Source organism: Nomia melanderi, chromosome 3 (genome assembly GCF_051020985.1).
Source record: "Nomia melanderi isolate GNS246 chromosome 3, iyNomMela1, whole genome shotgun sequence".
NCBI lineage: Eukaryota > Metazoa > Arthropoda > Insecta > Hymenoptera > Halictidae > Nomia > Nomia melanderi.
The window spans coordinates 8226897-8240786 of NC_135001.1; the positions used below are offsets into that span (position 1 = coordinate 8226897).

General features: G+C 36.7%; 2 protein-coding genes across 4 annotated transcripts in view; one reads left to right on the forward strand and one right to left on the reverse strand.

Annotated features, from left to right (window-relative positions):
• LOC116429897 (uncharacterized) overlaps nucleotides 1-259 on the reverse strand; it is a 17065-nt gene extending 16806 nt beyond the window's left edge. The window contains exon 1 of the mRNA XM_031983404.2: nucleotides 211-259. The gene's annotated coding sequence lies outside the window, so the exon portion shown is untranslated. The remainder of the gene's footprint in view (nucleotides 1-210) is intronic.
• The window catches only part of LOC143174344 (uncharacterized), a 27668-nt gene extending 14394 nt beyond the window's left edge, over nucleotides 1-13274 (forward strand). Inside the window, exons 2-4 of one of the 3 annotated variants that reach the window (XM_076365738.1) lie at nucleotides 10370-10515; nucleotides 12725-12845; nucleotides 12954-13274. In XM_076365738.1, coding sequence (XP_076221853.1) covers nucleotides 10370-10515; nucleotides 12725-12730 — 152 coding nt within the window. In that variant the 3' untranslated portion in view covers nucleotides 12731-12845; nucleotides 12954-13274. Of the gene's footprint in view, nucleotides 1-10369; nucleotides 10751-12724; nucleotides 12846-12953 lie in introns of those variants that run through there. The other 2 variants (XM_076365736.1, XM_076365737.1) reach the window with 2 other exon arrangements.
• Nucleotides 13275-13890: the final 616 nt, after the last annotated feature.

Sequence of the window (13890 nt, forward strand, 5' to 3'; positions counted from 1 at the left end):
CGGAACGATCGATCGGTGTGTCGGCGCCGGTTGTCGTTCGCCGTTTGCGGAGACGGAGAGAATCGTAGTCGGCCCGCGGCACGCAGGAAGGAAGGAAGGAAAAGAAACGCGAGGAGAGCAGAGAGAACGACGGAGAGAAAGAGAGGAATAGAGAGAGAGAGAGAGAGAAAAAAAGAGAGAAAGAGACAGAGGAGGCCCGCTCCTACGCACCTGTTGACTCCCGGAATATCTTCGCGAGACTGACGAAGGCGCTCAGTCAGCGGCTCCTCGTGTCTCCGACGAAGGACCGACACTTCTCACCGACCTACTTCCCGCGTTCGCCTTCGCCTTCTTCCGTCGCCGACGACGATCTGTTAGGGAACGTTTTTTCCCGAAATTCGATCCACGAGGATCGGCGATTTGAATTTTCGTAGAGCGGAATGCAGCGCTACCCCTTGGCGAGTGATTTAACGGTAGGCAACTAGGAAATGATTTTGAAGAATTGCTTGAATTTCAAGTGATATATCTTTTAACTCTTTGCACTCGAAAGTTTTTCACTAGAAAGATTCAACATTTTCTGATGAGATACAGATGACGTTATTTGAAACTAATTTAATAATAATTCAAAGATAAATTAAGCACCAAAGGTATTTTATTTGACTATACCACATAGCAATACAAAGTTTAATTTAAAATACTAAATATTCAACTTCATAGTTTTGCTGTACTAAATCAAGTGGTGACTGAGACTCACCTCTCGAGTTCAAAGAGTTAATAGAAATAATTTGTTAATTAAAGATCGATATTGTGACTACGTTTTTCGGTGAAACCTTGTTTCAATTTGAAGTGGCGTAATTTTGCGCGGAAGTTTTTTAATCGAGGATTGAAAGGGTCACTAAATCTTCTTTGAAAAGTTGCCCAAATTTGAAGTGTAACTTTATATAAGAAAATTTTGGAATTGCAGATTGAAAAGGTCATTATATTTTTGTTGAAAAGTTAGTTAAATTTAAAATGGTGCAAGTTTATCTACAAAATAGTTTTAAATTAATGATTGAAAGGAACACTTTTCGTTGGAAAATTCTAAGAACTTCATTGAAAGAATATGTACGACAGTCAATTGAGATTCATTCTAATGGTATCTGAAAGTAGAGTTTTCTTTTGATAACAGAAATGGATCATATATGTACCTGTTGGAATTTAATAGTTGCTAATAACCGATGGACCCCGTATCGATGATCGAAATCGACTAATCGCATAGCTGGATAACTAAAGCTTGTTAGCTATAACAATTTAACGATCATATAATTATAGAAACTATTGTAATGCACCGCCTACTGAAAAACTTTAACAGCCGTGGTTGGTTGATCACCGTCATCACACCGAGCAATTTACAAATTCCTGGCGGTTCGAACCGAATTAACCCACGAAATTCTCCATTTCAACTCATTCCATCAAAATGAAATCAATAAGTATAAATTTACCTTGTACGAAAAAATTCTATTCTCTTCTTTTGACTTATTTTCTCATGTTCTTGCTGATCTTCGTTGTCCATAACTCTAATTTTTATGCAAACGCAGAAAATTTGGAAATGCAGAGTTGCACAAATTCCACATGGTATAATAATACACGAAATATCTAAATCGTAGTACTTTTCACAATGTTTGTTATAAAAAATCATTTTCTATCGTGATTCTAATTTTGCAACGAATATGTATTACCATACTAGATTATACATTAATCACAAATATAATTGTCGCTGTTTTAATACACACGTTGAAATATTTATATCAATAAAATACTTCGTTTTACAGCAAACTTTAGCAAACATTCACATTAAAGATCCACAGTCTAATTATTTTTTTTTTCATGCAAAAGTTTCGATGTGTCTAGCTTTTAAATTTCCTTTAGTAGCTCAGCTGTTTATTGGTTAGACCAAAAGTATATAAAAACAAAGAAGGAAGTATCCTTTATACACGTTATAATTTTTTTTGAAATAGGTGTTATTTGTTTCGATGAAAAACATCTGTTTGTTAAACCACGTACAAAAAACGTGAAAACTTTTACATCAACCCAATATCTATTTTTCATATTTCAGTTGATGTCTGCCAGAGAATCGGCCTCGGTAATCCTCTTCCTCTTACGCGCGGGCATTATTAAGGTCACTGGCATGAATCTAGATTGTCGATGGACGAAGAAACTCGGCAGCAGCGCGGCGCGATGAAAAATCGCGTTTTCAGTCGATTCGTGGATCGTTCGCCGGCCACTTTCACCGCCTTTGCGCGGCGGGGAAAAAACAGAGAAGAAAACGCGCTCGCGCGCGCGCGCGAGTTTCATCCGGTTCACGCGCAAATCACGGAAAATGGCCCCGTCCACGCACGCTTATCACTCGAAAATAATTGATCGCTTATTAAGTGGCCGATAATCATTCTCGAGCGAAGGAAATTCAATTAAAACCGCCGGTTAAATTTGTAGGGAGCGAAACGAGATATTACACGCTTCTGAAATTATAATTCATTCCCTCTGTAGCACGTTCACATCGATCGATAACAGGAGATTAATTGAAAATGCGACGGTTCATAAAAATCACCGGTCGCACACTCGTATCGAGGTCCAACGAGTGTCATTCTCGATTTATTGCAACCGAAATGGTTGCTCGAATTCACGCACGGATATTTAGATGTTACATGACAGATATTGTAACAGTGGATTATATTGGACTGGAGATTTTATATGTTTATATGGAAAATAATTATTATTAATTATGACATTATGGAAATTCCGGAGGGAAGAAACAAAGTTCTATTCTTTGGAATATATTTCAAGGGAAACACTTATAGTAATGCAAAGTTGTAAAGGAAATGTGATAAAAATTTGATGTGCGAAGGATCAACTCTACCGAATATATATATCGCGATTAGCATTGCAAGTTCTCAGGAAAATGGCAGAACGTAAATGAAATTTTGGTTTCCCGAAAAATCGAAAAGATCTTCACTACACTAGACACAACGGAATCAGAATGTCAATAACCGCACTTTCATAGTTTCCATAAAAAACAACTAATTACTTCGATTACTTAATGATTCTATTATCAACCCATTGCCGCTACCATATCAGACCCGCGATGAAAATTTTCAACTAACTTTGACAAATCTAAACGTCATTTATTTGCCTTAAATACAAATTAAACATTTCTCTTCTGTTATCAATCGTTGACGTCTCAAGTAAATAAAAAGTAGCGAGTCAAATAAGTACCAAATTCTCTGCTTTCTAATAAATTATTCACATTAACACGTTCGCTACCAGCGTCACATATTTGTGACGATCGACATTTCATATATTATGAAATAAAGAGTAAATTACATTTACGTGTGTTCTCATCTAGCATTGCAACGCATGGTATAACGTACAGAAAGTTACGAAGATATTTCTTCTTGAATATTCCTTGTATTTTATAAAGACGATATGTTCCATTTAATAAAATATTTTAATCACGACGACTGTCATTGAAAGAATTGCTAATATCGAATGGGTTAACACAAATGCCGTGTCGGTCATCGATGACCGACGCTTCTTAATTTCTTGAGTAAAACTACAATATGCAAGATAACTGCTGTTGACTAAAAATATCGAGTAACATAAATAAGTTAACAATAGCGTAATGTAAGAATTCTGATGGCAAATATTTAATAACTGTTCCTATTTACCTCCGCTACGAAGGAACAAATCATGTATAAAATATTCTAGATTCTCGTGGCGCTTAACGTGTTAAAGTACTTTTACCCAGTACGGTTGTGAAAGAGATCATAGGGTAAGAGGTTAAAGTGATAATGTGCGGGTTCGCAGAGGCGCGAAACGATCGTTCGCGAAACGAAACGTTTTTGAGTCGGCAAGTCCGATTTTCAAGTTCACGATCGACGACCCGTCAAGCCAGGCCGGAAGAGATGTCGTTAAAGGTGGCGGCCGTGGAGACGGGTTCAGAGACCCGCCAGTGAAAGTCCATCGGTTCGACGGGCGACAAAGACGATGCACACCTGCGTAACCTCCTGCCTGCGGCGAAATCTTCGGTTACAATCCCCTCCTCCCCATCCCGTTCCCTCGCCGTACGGTTATTCTTTTTTCGAAGCACCGCCGTTGTCACTCGCAGTGATTTCATTTTATTCCGAAGCGGGTTCGATCCGTTCCGTTCCATTCCGTTCGCTCCTTTTTCGTTCCTTTCTTCTAGACCAGTGGTTCTTAACACGTTTCGTGCCGCGTGAGGCGTATATGACCCACGCTGAATTTTCCATTCAGACCGAAAATGAACTCCCATTGAAAAACGAAGAACTTTTTCAAAATTTAGTGTAGAGTCAAAGATAGGTATTTTAATATCATGTATACTGCGTTTATTTAATTTTAATTGATTGTAAAAGTGAGGGTCGTATACGCCCCATACGGCCTGAACGGAAAGTCTTAAAAAAATGGTCCGGCACGGAACGTGTTAATGCTAAACGTATCGCGACCGGTTTTAAAATATGACTTAAAATTTTGTATTTTCTTTCGTCCATTTAACTTTCTAACGATTCTTATATTGCCCGATTAATCGGTTTATTAGTTTCTCCATTTGGTGTAGTTTCTACTAAAAGAATTGCTCGTGCGAACTGTTTACTTTTAGTTTACGACTAATTATTCAGCTGGTTAGAGTGGATAGTTGTATATAAAATGCTGGTACGTTTAGTGTTAAGTCATTCGTTGGTAGAAGCAAATCGTGTGGCTTCATTCTTATCGAAAAGTTGTTAACGATTCGTGTTAGAACACGTGAGATATTGGGCTGAAGCAAATTTTGAAGCTTTTTGGTAAACGGTTAACGGAGAAATTGTTATCTTAGAAACAAATGTTCTGCTTATTTCTCATAGAAGAACGTCAAAACTGAATGGGGCGTGTTAATTCAGTAAACGTTTAAGTCGATTTTGATTAATATAATGAATGATTATACTGACTGTTTATTTTTGAATATGTAATTTCTAAGGTACAAGATCAATTTGTCTAGGAACAATAGAAGAAACTGTACAATAACTGTTCGTGAACCTAGTGTTAGCTGATGCTCTATGAGCTTGTTATAAGCGTTGCGGAAAATTATAGGAATTTATGTGAAGTACTGTGGGAAAAAATGTAGGTGTAACTCGTTAGAGAGCAGTCTCATGAGTTTGTAAATTTAATACATTGGTGACGAATGTTCTACAGAAACTGTAGTTCCCAAGAGTGAAGTTCTAACGTAATTTCTAAGAGATGCTTTCAGAACTACAGTACCGCCTTAAGAACTATAGTACAGTTGCGTATTACAGTAAAAAAGTAGGATTCGTTCACCTTGAGAACTATAATTTCTAAAAATTGAAATTGCATTGATGATAAATGAATTATTTTCGTTGTTATGTACACGTGATATTATAATATATTTAACCAAGACTGTTCCTATGACTTCTATAAGGATAAGAACCACTGTTCTAGACGCCTCGATAATGACACTCGAAAACTGGAACTTTCCGCTTGCGCATGCCCGCTATTAATTAACCACGGTGTCGCCTGCATAATTATCGGATTCTTTTCGGCCCATCGAAGCACGTCGTGAAATAATTGACAGTATATTAAAGCGATTAATGAAACGACGCATTAAAACAATCAATCATTGCGAGTCTGTTCTGTCAGAAACTTTGTCCGAGAGTAATAAGAATAAAATAAACAATTTTTTAATAAACATAACATTAATTTACAGGATTTCAGTAATTAAATGAGTCGTATCATCATATCGGTAGATAGGATAATTAGTCTTAAATTAGTATTCAATTTTTTCAGCGTATCAAAGGAAGTATTAATTATATTCGTTAATTATTAATATCATATGCATCATTATCTTAATATTTATTCAGGACAATGAAAAACACGTCGTCTATGAAAAATCATTTCTCCCCGCAACAACCAAGATAAGAAAGAAAGCAAAGTGACGGGAAGATTTCTCAGGAAGCGAACCAGATCAGAAACCGTGAAACATTATTCCTCTTCCTGCGCCGAAAATTGTCGAAAGTGAACGAATTGTCTTCAACTGGCCGGCCAGTGCGCCGGTTTAAATGTCTCTTCCCGTGAAAAAGAAAGTGGCGATTGGCCCGCGTGACTCGCTGACATCGAGCCGATGACCTTCCTCGACCTTCTTCCGGCTGGCTCACCTGACAACCACAACTCGCCGTTATGGAACACGATTTCGCGAGGATGTTTAACCTAACCCCTTGCCTTATAATAACGCGTCAGACTCGTGATGAAGATTTTAAACGGAATTTAACAAACATAAATATTACTTAATTTTTGTGAATACAAATTGAATAGTACTCTTCTGTCACGAATTATTATAGCTTAGAGCAAACATAGATGTAGAATATGCCTAGGATTTTTGTCTTTTTCAATAAATTTTTAATAACAAAGTAGGCGTGTCGATCATAGTTGAGAAAAAAATCGTAGGTCAAGGGGTTAACGGAAACGCGTTCACACAACTTGTTGAAACAACAATCCACGGACAAATGTTATATTGTAGCCGTTGCTTTCTTTAAACAAACACCGATCAAATTTAGGTAATACTCTTATAATCTTATAAATTCATCCACGACACTAAACATTTCTGTAAGCGCAGTTATTCAGAATGTTATTGAGTTATATAAACGTCGCAATCCTCTAAGGCTCTTAATTATCCTCTAAAATCCTAATCTACCGATTGAACGTTCCCACACGATACAATTCTACCACTCGGATCGTATCAAATAATTCTAATTATATAATGTTACGAGGCCTACTAACAATCTTAGCGACTGATTTTGTGTCAGGTTCGTTTTCGATGACACTTACTTTAAAAGAAAAGATTTCTCCAACCTGGTGGCTCTCCAATTTCGCATTGGGTTCGTCCGCGCACCTTATTAACATGCTGACTGCCACGAAAGACAGCAGCGTTTTACGTATCACTTATTCCCTTGTAGCAAAGATAAAAAGGAACAATTAGTAACCCTTTGCACCCAAGAGGTAACTCTCAGTCGCCACTTGATTTGGTTCAGTAAAACTATAAAATATGATATTTAGTAATGAACTGTGTATAATGCGTCGGAGTGTGAAATACTGGGATAAAAAAGCTTTAATTTCTTTGAGTTCATTTTAAAAAATATCGTCTTCGTTTAGCTAGGAAATGTGAAGTATTTCTAACGAAATACTTCCGAGTGCAAGGGGTTAATTATTTGCTACCACGATTCTTACGTGACACTGTTATCTAGTTATTTACGCTATGGAACATTTTTATTCGACGTCAGTTATGAATTATAATTGTGTTGAAGTCATTTCGAAGCTTCGGTCCCATGAGAGAGTCTTAACAAACTGATTCCATGCTACTCTTACGCTGCTCGTTGTCCTGGCTCATAACAGATGAAAGGGTTAAATAACGCCAATAGTGTTTGAATATCAGAAATCGTCTCGCAGAGAAAATTCGTAGACTTTCGCTGTTCAAGGGCGACCGGAGGCAATCTCGCAGGAAGGAAACGTTTTGCGCAATCCCGGCTTCCAATGGTCGCCGATCCGAGGAATGCGATAAAATATGTATGAAGAGACGGAGACCTGTTGACGCGAGTTGCACGCGAGACGCCTCCCCTAGGTTTCTTTTGCATCGATCGATTCTGAATGGTGAACAGGTGGTTCGTAATATGGTTCAGTAGGCAAGCGAGCGTGCGGGCATACGGAACGAAGGGATAACGGGGAGGTGATGCACTATCTGTGCAAACAGCCCGTTTAGGAATTATATTTCAGTTTGAGTTTGAGTTTGAGCTTGAATTTGAAGTTGAATTTGAAGTTGAAGTTGAAGTTGAAGTTGACGTTGACGTTGAAATTAAATCCGAATTTGAATGTGAATTTAATCGCAAAAATCAATTCAAATTCAAACGTATAGTTTAAATATTTAAATTTTAATTCAAAAATACATCTCATACTACTGCTAACACGTGCCAATTCCAATTTCTAACGTGACACAATTAAAAGTAACAAATCACACGTCTCAATTCATTATGCCCCTAAAACCGTTTAGTTAGAAACAAATCTCACGGCAATCATGCAAACGTCATCGCATTTGAATATTCAAATGATCTTCAAATTAAAATTCTAATTTCATGTTAAAATAGACTTAAATTCTATTCTAATCATTCGAATCTACACTTTCTCCTTTTTGTCAACGTCCGACACGTCAATCGGAGCTTCGAGCGTCTATTATTCACAGACAAAGCATGATCGGCGACAATGAACCCATAAGTCGAGTTCGTACGATGGCCAGCCATTCGATTCGCGTCCTTCGATAGAATTCGGCGGCCTCGCGACGCCTCTCGTCATTAAGAATTATGAACGCGTACGCGTGCCATTGTGTTCGATATGATCCGCACGAAGGCCCGTCGACGTTTTCCAATATCGTTCGGCCTCCTCTGTTGCACACGCACTTGTTTTCCTTGACACACCTCGAAGACGAGCCTACGCGACCTCATAGCAAACTACCCACGTATTTACCCGTCGCCATTATATTATTAGCAGCAAACTTCTCACTGCATCGCGTTCCCCATCGATTTCGATGTCGAGAAATTTAACACGTTAAACGCCGTACGATTTCTTAGACGAAAATACACAAAATGAAAAAACATAATGTTAAATCATTTGATTGAATTGCATTATTATTATTGCACGTTCATCTAGCCATGACCTCCATGACATTCAACGTGTTAATTAACTTTAAGTAATTTTATTATTAGATTATATTTTATTTTTATTTTATATTTCATTATTATACCAGATGTTATTATTATATTATATTTTATTATTATTAATTTTGTTTTTGTTTTCATGATTTTGCCCGACTGTACTACATTCGTACGTGTTTACACCGAGTATAAATGTGTTTTTATTTATGTTGGAGGATTCACGAATTTCCTCAGCACTGCGTACTTCATCAAATTTTAAATCGATACATTTATAATGGAAATATACTCACTGAATGATACATACTTTGAAATTTCCCTATACATGATGTTTGGTTTACATGGAATCGAATAACGCACGTCTGAGGCGTCCATTTCTATTACAACTGTATCGATTTTAAATCATTTCGTGGACCAGTGCATCTCGTCGATCAATTAACGCATACTAAGGCCAATTTTTCGAGAAGAGACTGCATTATAAGAAATAACACTAATTTCAACATTTATTGCTATATAATAATAAATAATAAGTAACAAATAAATATTCAGCTTATCAGAACGTAAGAAATATATCAATTTTGCATGTTTATAATACTCTTTACTCATTTCTTGAACTTCTTTTATTACAGGTAACGTGTTAAGGCGCTACCCACTCGAAACTCACTGAATGTGTTAAAACGATCGTCCTCGTAAAAAATGGCTCTTTTCTCATCAACGCATAGAAAGCTCGCGGAAAGTGAAAGTGTCAACATCGAGGAACGTTCGTATAATAAATTCTTCCGAACATTTTTGTGGTCGATTCCACTATCTCCTGTGTATATGTGTAGCCACGCGCTATTTCTGGTCGGATCTTCACCATTTTAAGGGGAAACAGAACATGTGGTATTCTTAGCGTTTGCGTCGCGAAATTTTTTTCAATTCGAATCCCGACTGGTTTTTATCCAACGACAAATACTGATTGATAGAATCACAAAAAACCGTCTGCCTTGAGAACATTGGTTCTCCTGACCGTCAAATTTTTAATCGTCTATCCTTCAAACACAGCAAGCTTTTAATTTTTTTCTGTTTTTATTGTTTACCCTTCGCGAATTCAAATGAAATCTTCGAAAAATAAAGATGTTAAGGATCTTTATGAGAACTCTTTGGTGTACTATTTACTTTCGCTATTAAGCTCGTATAAAATTTTATTACCAACAATTCGGAAGAAATGCAAATATGTTCCATTCCATTGTATATATAAATTTATTTTGAATATAATGTATTGGTAACAACGAAATAGCTTTTTGCTTTGATCCGTGGATAATGAAGAACGTTGATTTTTATTAAGTTAACATAGAAATCTTCGTTACGGGTCTCACTTGTCATTGGGGTTAACGAAGAGACGATTTCCCTTGATTTTTCGGGAGAATTCAACTTTCGAATGGAAGGTCACGTTTCCCGTGAAGGAGCTTCGTCTAGACGTACACAGCAATTATGCGACATAAACAGAAATGTATGGAACTGATGATATCGAGTCGGTTCACGGTAAACCGCAGTATACTTCGAGACGACTTGATATTCAGGAAGGAATAGCACTATCAATATTCCATCTCGTCTTAATCCTTTGGAGGTGAGCAGGGTTCAAGTCTTAAAATATACTTAAAAAAATACAGATGGGTCGTGGATCCTTCAGGAATCCTGCGTCGAGAAAAACACAGAGATCGTCGAAAATTTCAGACGACAAGATACGAGCCTGTTGTTGGAAACGATGATCAAAGTGATGCCTGAATTCGAGGTGCAAAAACTGAGGCAGGACGAGGTAAACATAGATATGAATATTGTTACGCTATTGACATACGAATTGTGCGATTAAGCGACGAAAATTCTAGAAATTTTAAGATTTTATCGAATCTTCGTTATTTCCAAGTATATTCGAAATACCATAACTTGAAAAAATCGCAGAAGTTGTGGGTTATCATTGCAAGACGTTTTCCATCAGCGAGGCCATGATGGATTTAGTCACGCGAATAATTTGTAACCACTATGAAATAATTAACCAGTTATGGTTAAATAAATATAAACTTATATAATATATATAATATTTATAATACTCTTAATATTTTCAATATGTATACACATATTTATTAAATAAATATACTCTCCCTTATAACCTTAACCTCTTAACTTACAATATCGTGTCAGACTCGTGACGAAAATTTTAAACTGAATTTGAGAAACCTAAATATTACTCATTTTTTTTAAATTGTAAATTAAGTATTACTTTTCAATTATCAATCGTAAACCTTTGCAATAAACGTAGACATAGAATAAACATCCAAAACTTTTTCTTTTGCTAATAAATTATTAACGATAAAGTAGTTGTATCGATTATAGTTCAGAAACAAATCATAGGTCAAGGAGTTGACCAGTTAATTATCGCGGCATTTAACTTACGTTCTGAAAGGGTTAAAACAGCTGTCGCGCGCGCGTTGACCGGAAACCGGAGGCCGGCCGTTCCTTCCGTTTTACGAGCGGACGATTCTCGACCGTGGCCCCGAGGCCCTCTCCCGTGTAAAGTGGAACCAGCGCTACAAAAAGTGGCTCACTTTCGTTTGCCATTGAAACGGTTCGATCTCTCGCGTAACGCGAACACAGAACCGATACGAACAGCCCATCCATGGCACAGCGCAGCCGCTGGCTCTCTGAAAGTGTGTTTATTAGAGGCGAGGAGAGCCCAGCTCTAACGGGAGAGGTAAACGGGTATAATTGCCGGACTTTCTTCCAGCTGCTCTTACACACGACTCTTCATTTTTTTTCCGTTCACGTTGAGCAACTACGTCGTAACGAAATTACGCGCGATTTCTAGTCAAATCGGATTAACAGTAGAACAACCAGCATATTGATCGATCGTATTAAAGTATGTATTGATCGTATTGGACTAAAACAATCAGTATATGAATTTATCGCATTGAAGTACTTATTTATTGATCATACTGAATTATAGAAACAAGTATATTGATTAATCGTATTGAATTAGGACAACCAGCATATTGATTAATCGTATTTGAGTATGTTCGCATTGATCATGTCGAATTAGAACAACCGACAAATTAATTCATCATATTGAACTAGAACAACTATCCCAGTGATTGATTATATTGATGGATTTTGGTATAGAGAAATTTGAGTTAAGTCGTTGGCAAATATATCGACATATATGTTCATTCTTCAAAGCTCAATTAAAATCAACACGAACGAAATGAAGTTAAGGAATAATAATAACAAAGTAAGCTACAGGTAAAAACACAACAGCGTCTAAATTTATGTAGGTAATACATAAAAAGTTTTGAAAGCCTCAAGGTTAACCTTCATTTCCTTTTTATACAACATATTTCGAATAAAAACGTTTTAACGATTATTGATGGTATGTTTTGGTCGTGTATAGTTTTTAATTAATCAAACCAGTTGTCAAAGTTCAGGGTTGGAACGAAGAAAAGGTCGGGCCCGACAATGTCTAATCTTCGTCCCAGATCCTAGTTAGTTCATTAACGGTTTGCACGGTTAGATCGTGGGAAAACAAATGTAGGTTAATCGTCGAGTCGATAATTTGGCTGCATTTGGAGAAGCTAGTGGGGTGTCATTAATCAATCCACCGAACGCTGTGCGGCGATCAACACTGGCGCTCGTGCATTCCTGAAGTGAAAATGGAGAAGCGAGACTTCTGCCTCGCGACCCCGAAATTCGAGCCCCATTTGAATTTACTCTACGGCTCTTCGAGTTTAAGACTCTATAATGGTTTCCTTATAATAACTTCCACTAAGAGTATGTGTTCCATTCGAACAGCATAAATTCTTGCATCGTGGGAAAGTTGTTTGGGAAGGAAATAATTCGTCCAATTGAAATTGTTACTTTCTACAGCGAGCTGAAGTCACTTCGAATTAGAATATTACAGATATTTCTTGTTCATTAGATTTGTCGACAGGAAATAAATGTTATATGGATTATCTAAAGTCTTGTTTAATTGTAAGGTTTAAACTCGGGAGATGGAGATGGAGTTAGAGGCGCCCTCTTCCTCCAAGCGTTGAAGTCTTCAGAAGCATCGAACAGCGAGCATAGAAAACAATTATTTCTGCATTTTAATACGGACTTGTGAGTTATTAAAGTAAATTTTGTTTATCGCAAATTGTTCTGAGTGTTTTGTTTATTACAGCTCTTTGAAGAAAACGCTTAATCTCTTTAATGGTTTTTATTCTTCAGAATTGGAATCGTCACGAAGGCAGAAGAATTATATATTTACGTTGGCAACAATGTATTAATACATAAAATAAATATTATTTTTCTAAGCAAAGTTGGTGTCTTCTTCAGCGAGGAACGTAAAGAAAGGAAAGTTCGATTATTATGTTCATCATTTTTCATTTCAAAGAAACGTCGAAATAATAGGTTTAGCAACGTTCTACGCTCTTTTACACTTGCAACGAAACATTAAGTGGAAAATAAACATCGTTTATCGTGCGCTTACTTTCCTGGTGATAAAAGTCTCGGGGGAAAGTTTGATCATCACTTTTCCAACGTAGAAAACATCGCGAACGCGAAATTATAGGATCAGAAGCGTTCATTACACACTCACGTCAATTGCAGAATATTACTGTGTAAATAAATAGTATTTATTGTAAACACTGATGGTGAATAAATGTTTCGAGAGAAAGTTCAGCTATCAGTTCGCCATTTTTCTAATACCTCACCTTTTCGTGTACACACTTTCGATGAAATGAAAATCAGATAATTGGATCAGGAAAGTTAGTTGCACATTTACATCGAACAGAAAATATTCGTTGATAAATAAATATTATTTATCAGCAACTTGGATAATAAATGATTGGAGGGAAACCTCGGCCGTATAAATTCACGCATTTTCAATTTAAAACGGCCTAGTTTTCTGGACGCGTCGACTTGGCCATTATTCGAATAACATTTTAAACAACTTCGTCGAATAGACGAAAATTATTCGAGAATAGCAAACATTTTCATATTTAAACAAATTTACACTTAAACAAAATCGTTATTCATTATTTATAAATAAATTTCGCGATTTCGTTCATTACTCAATCAATATTTATCTAAAATTATCTCTTAAATTCAATCATCTCTCCTCCGCTAAGAAACCTTTTCCTTCACTAATTCAGCGACATACGTT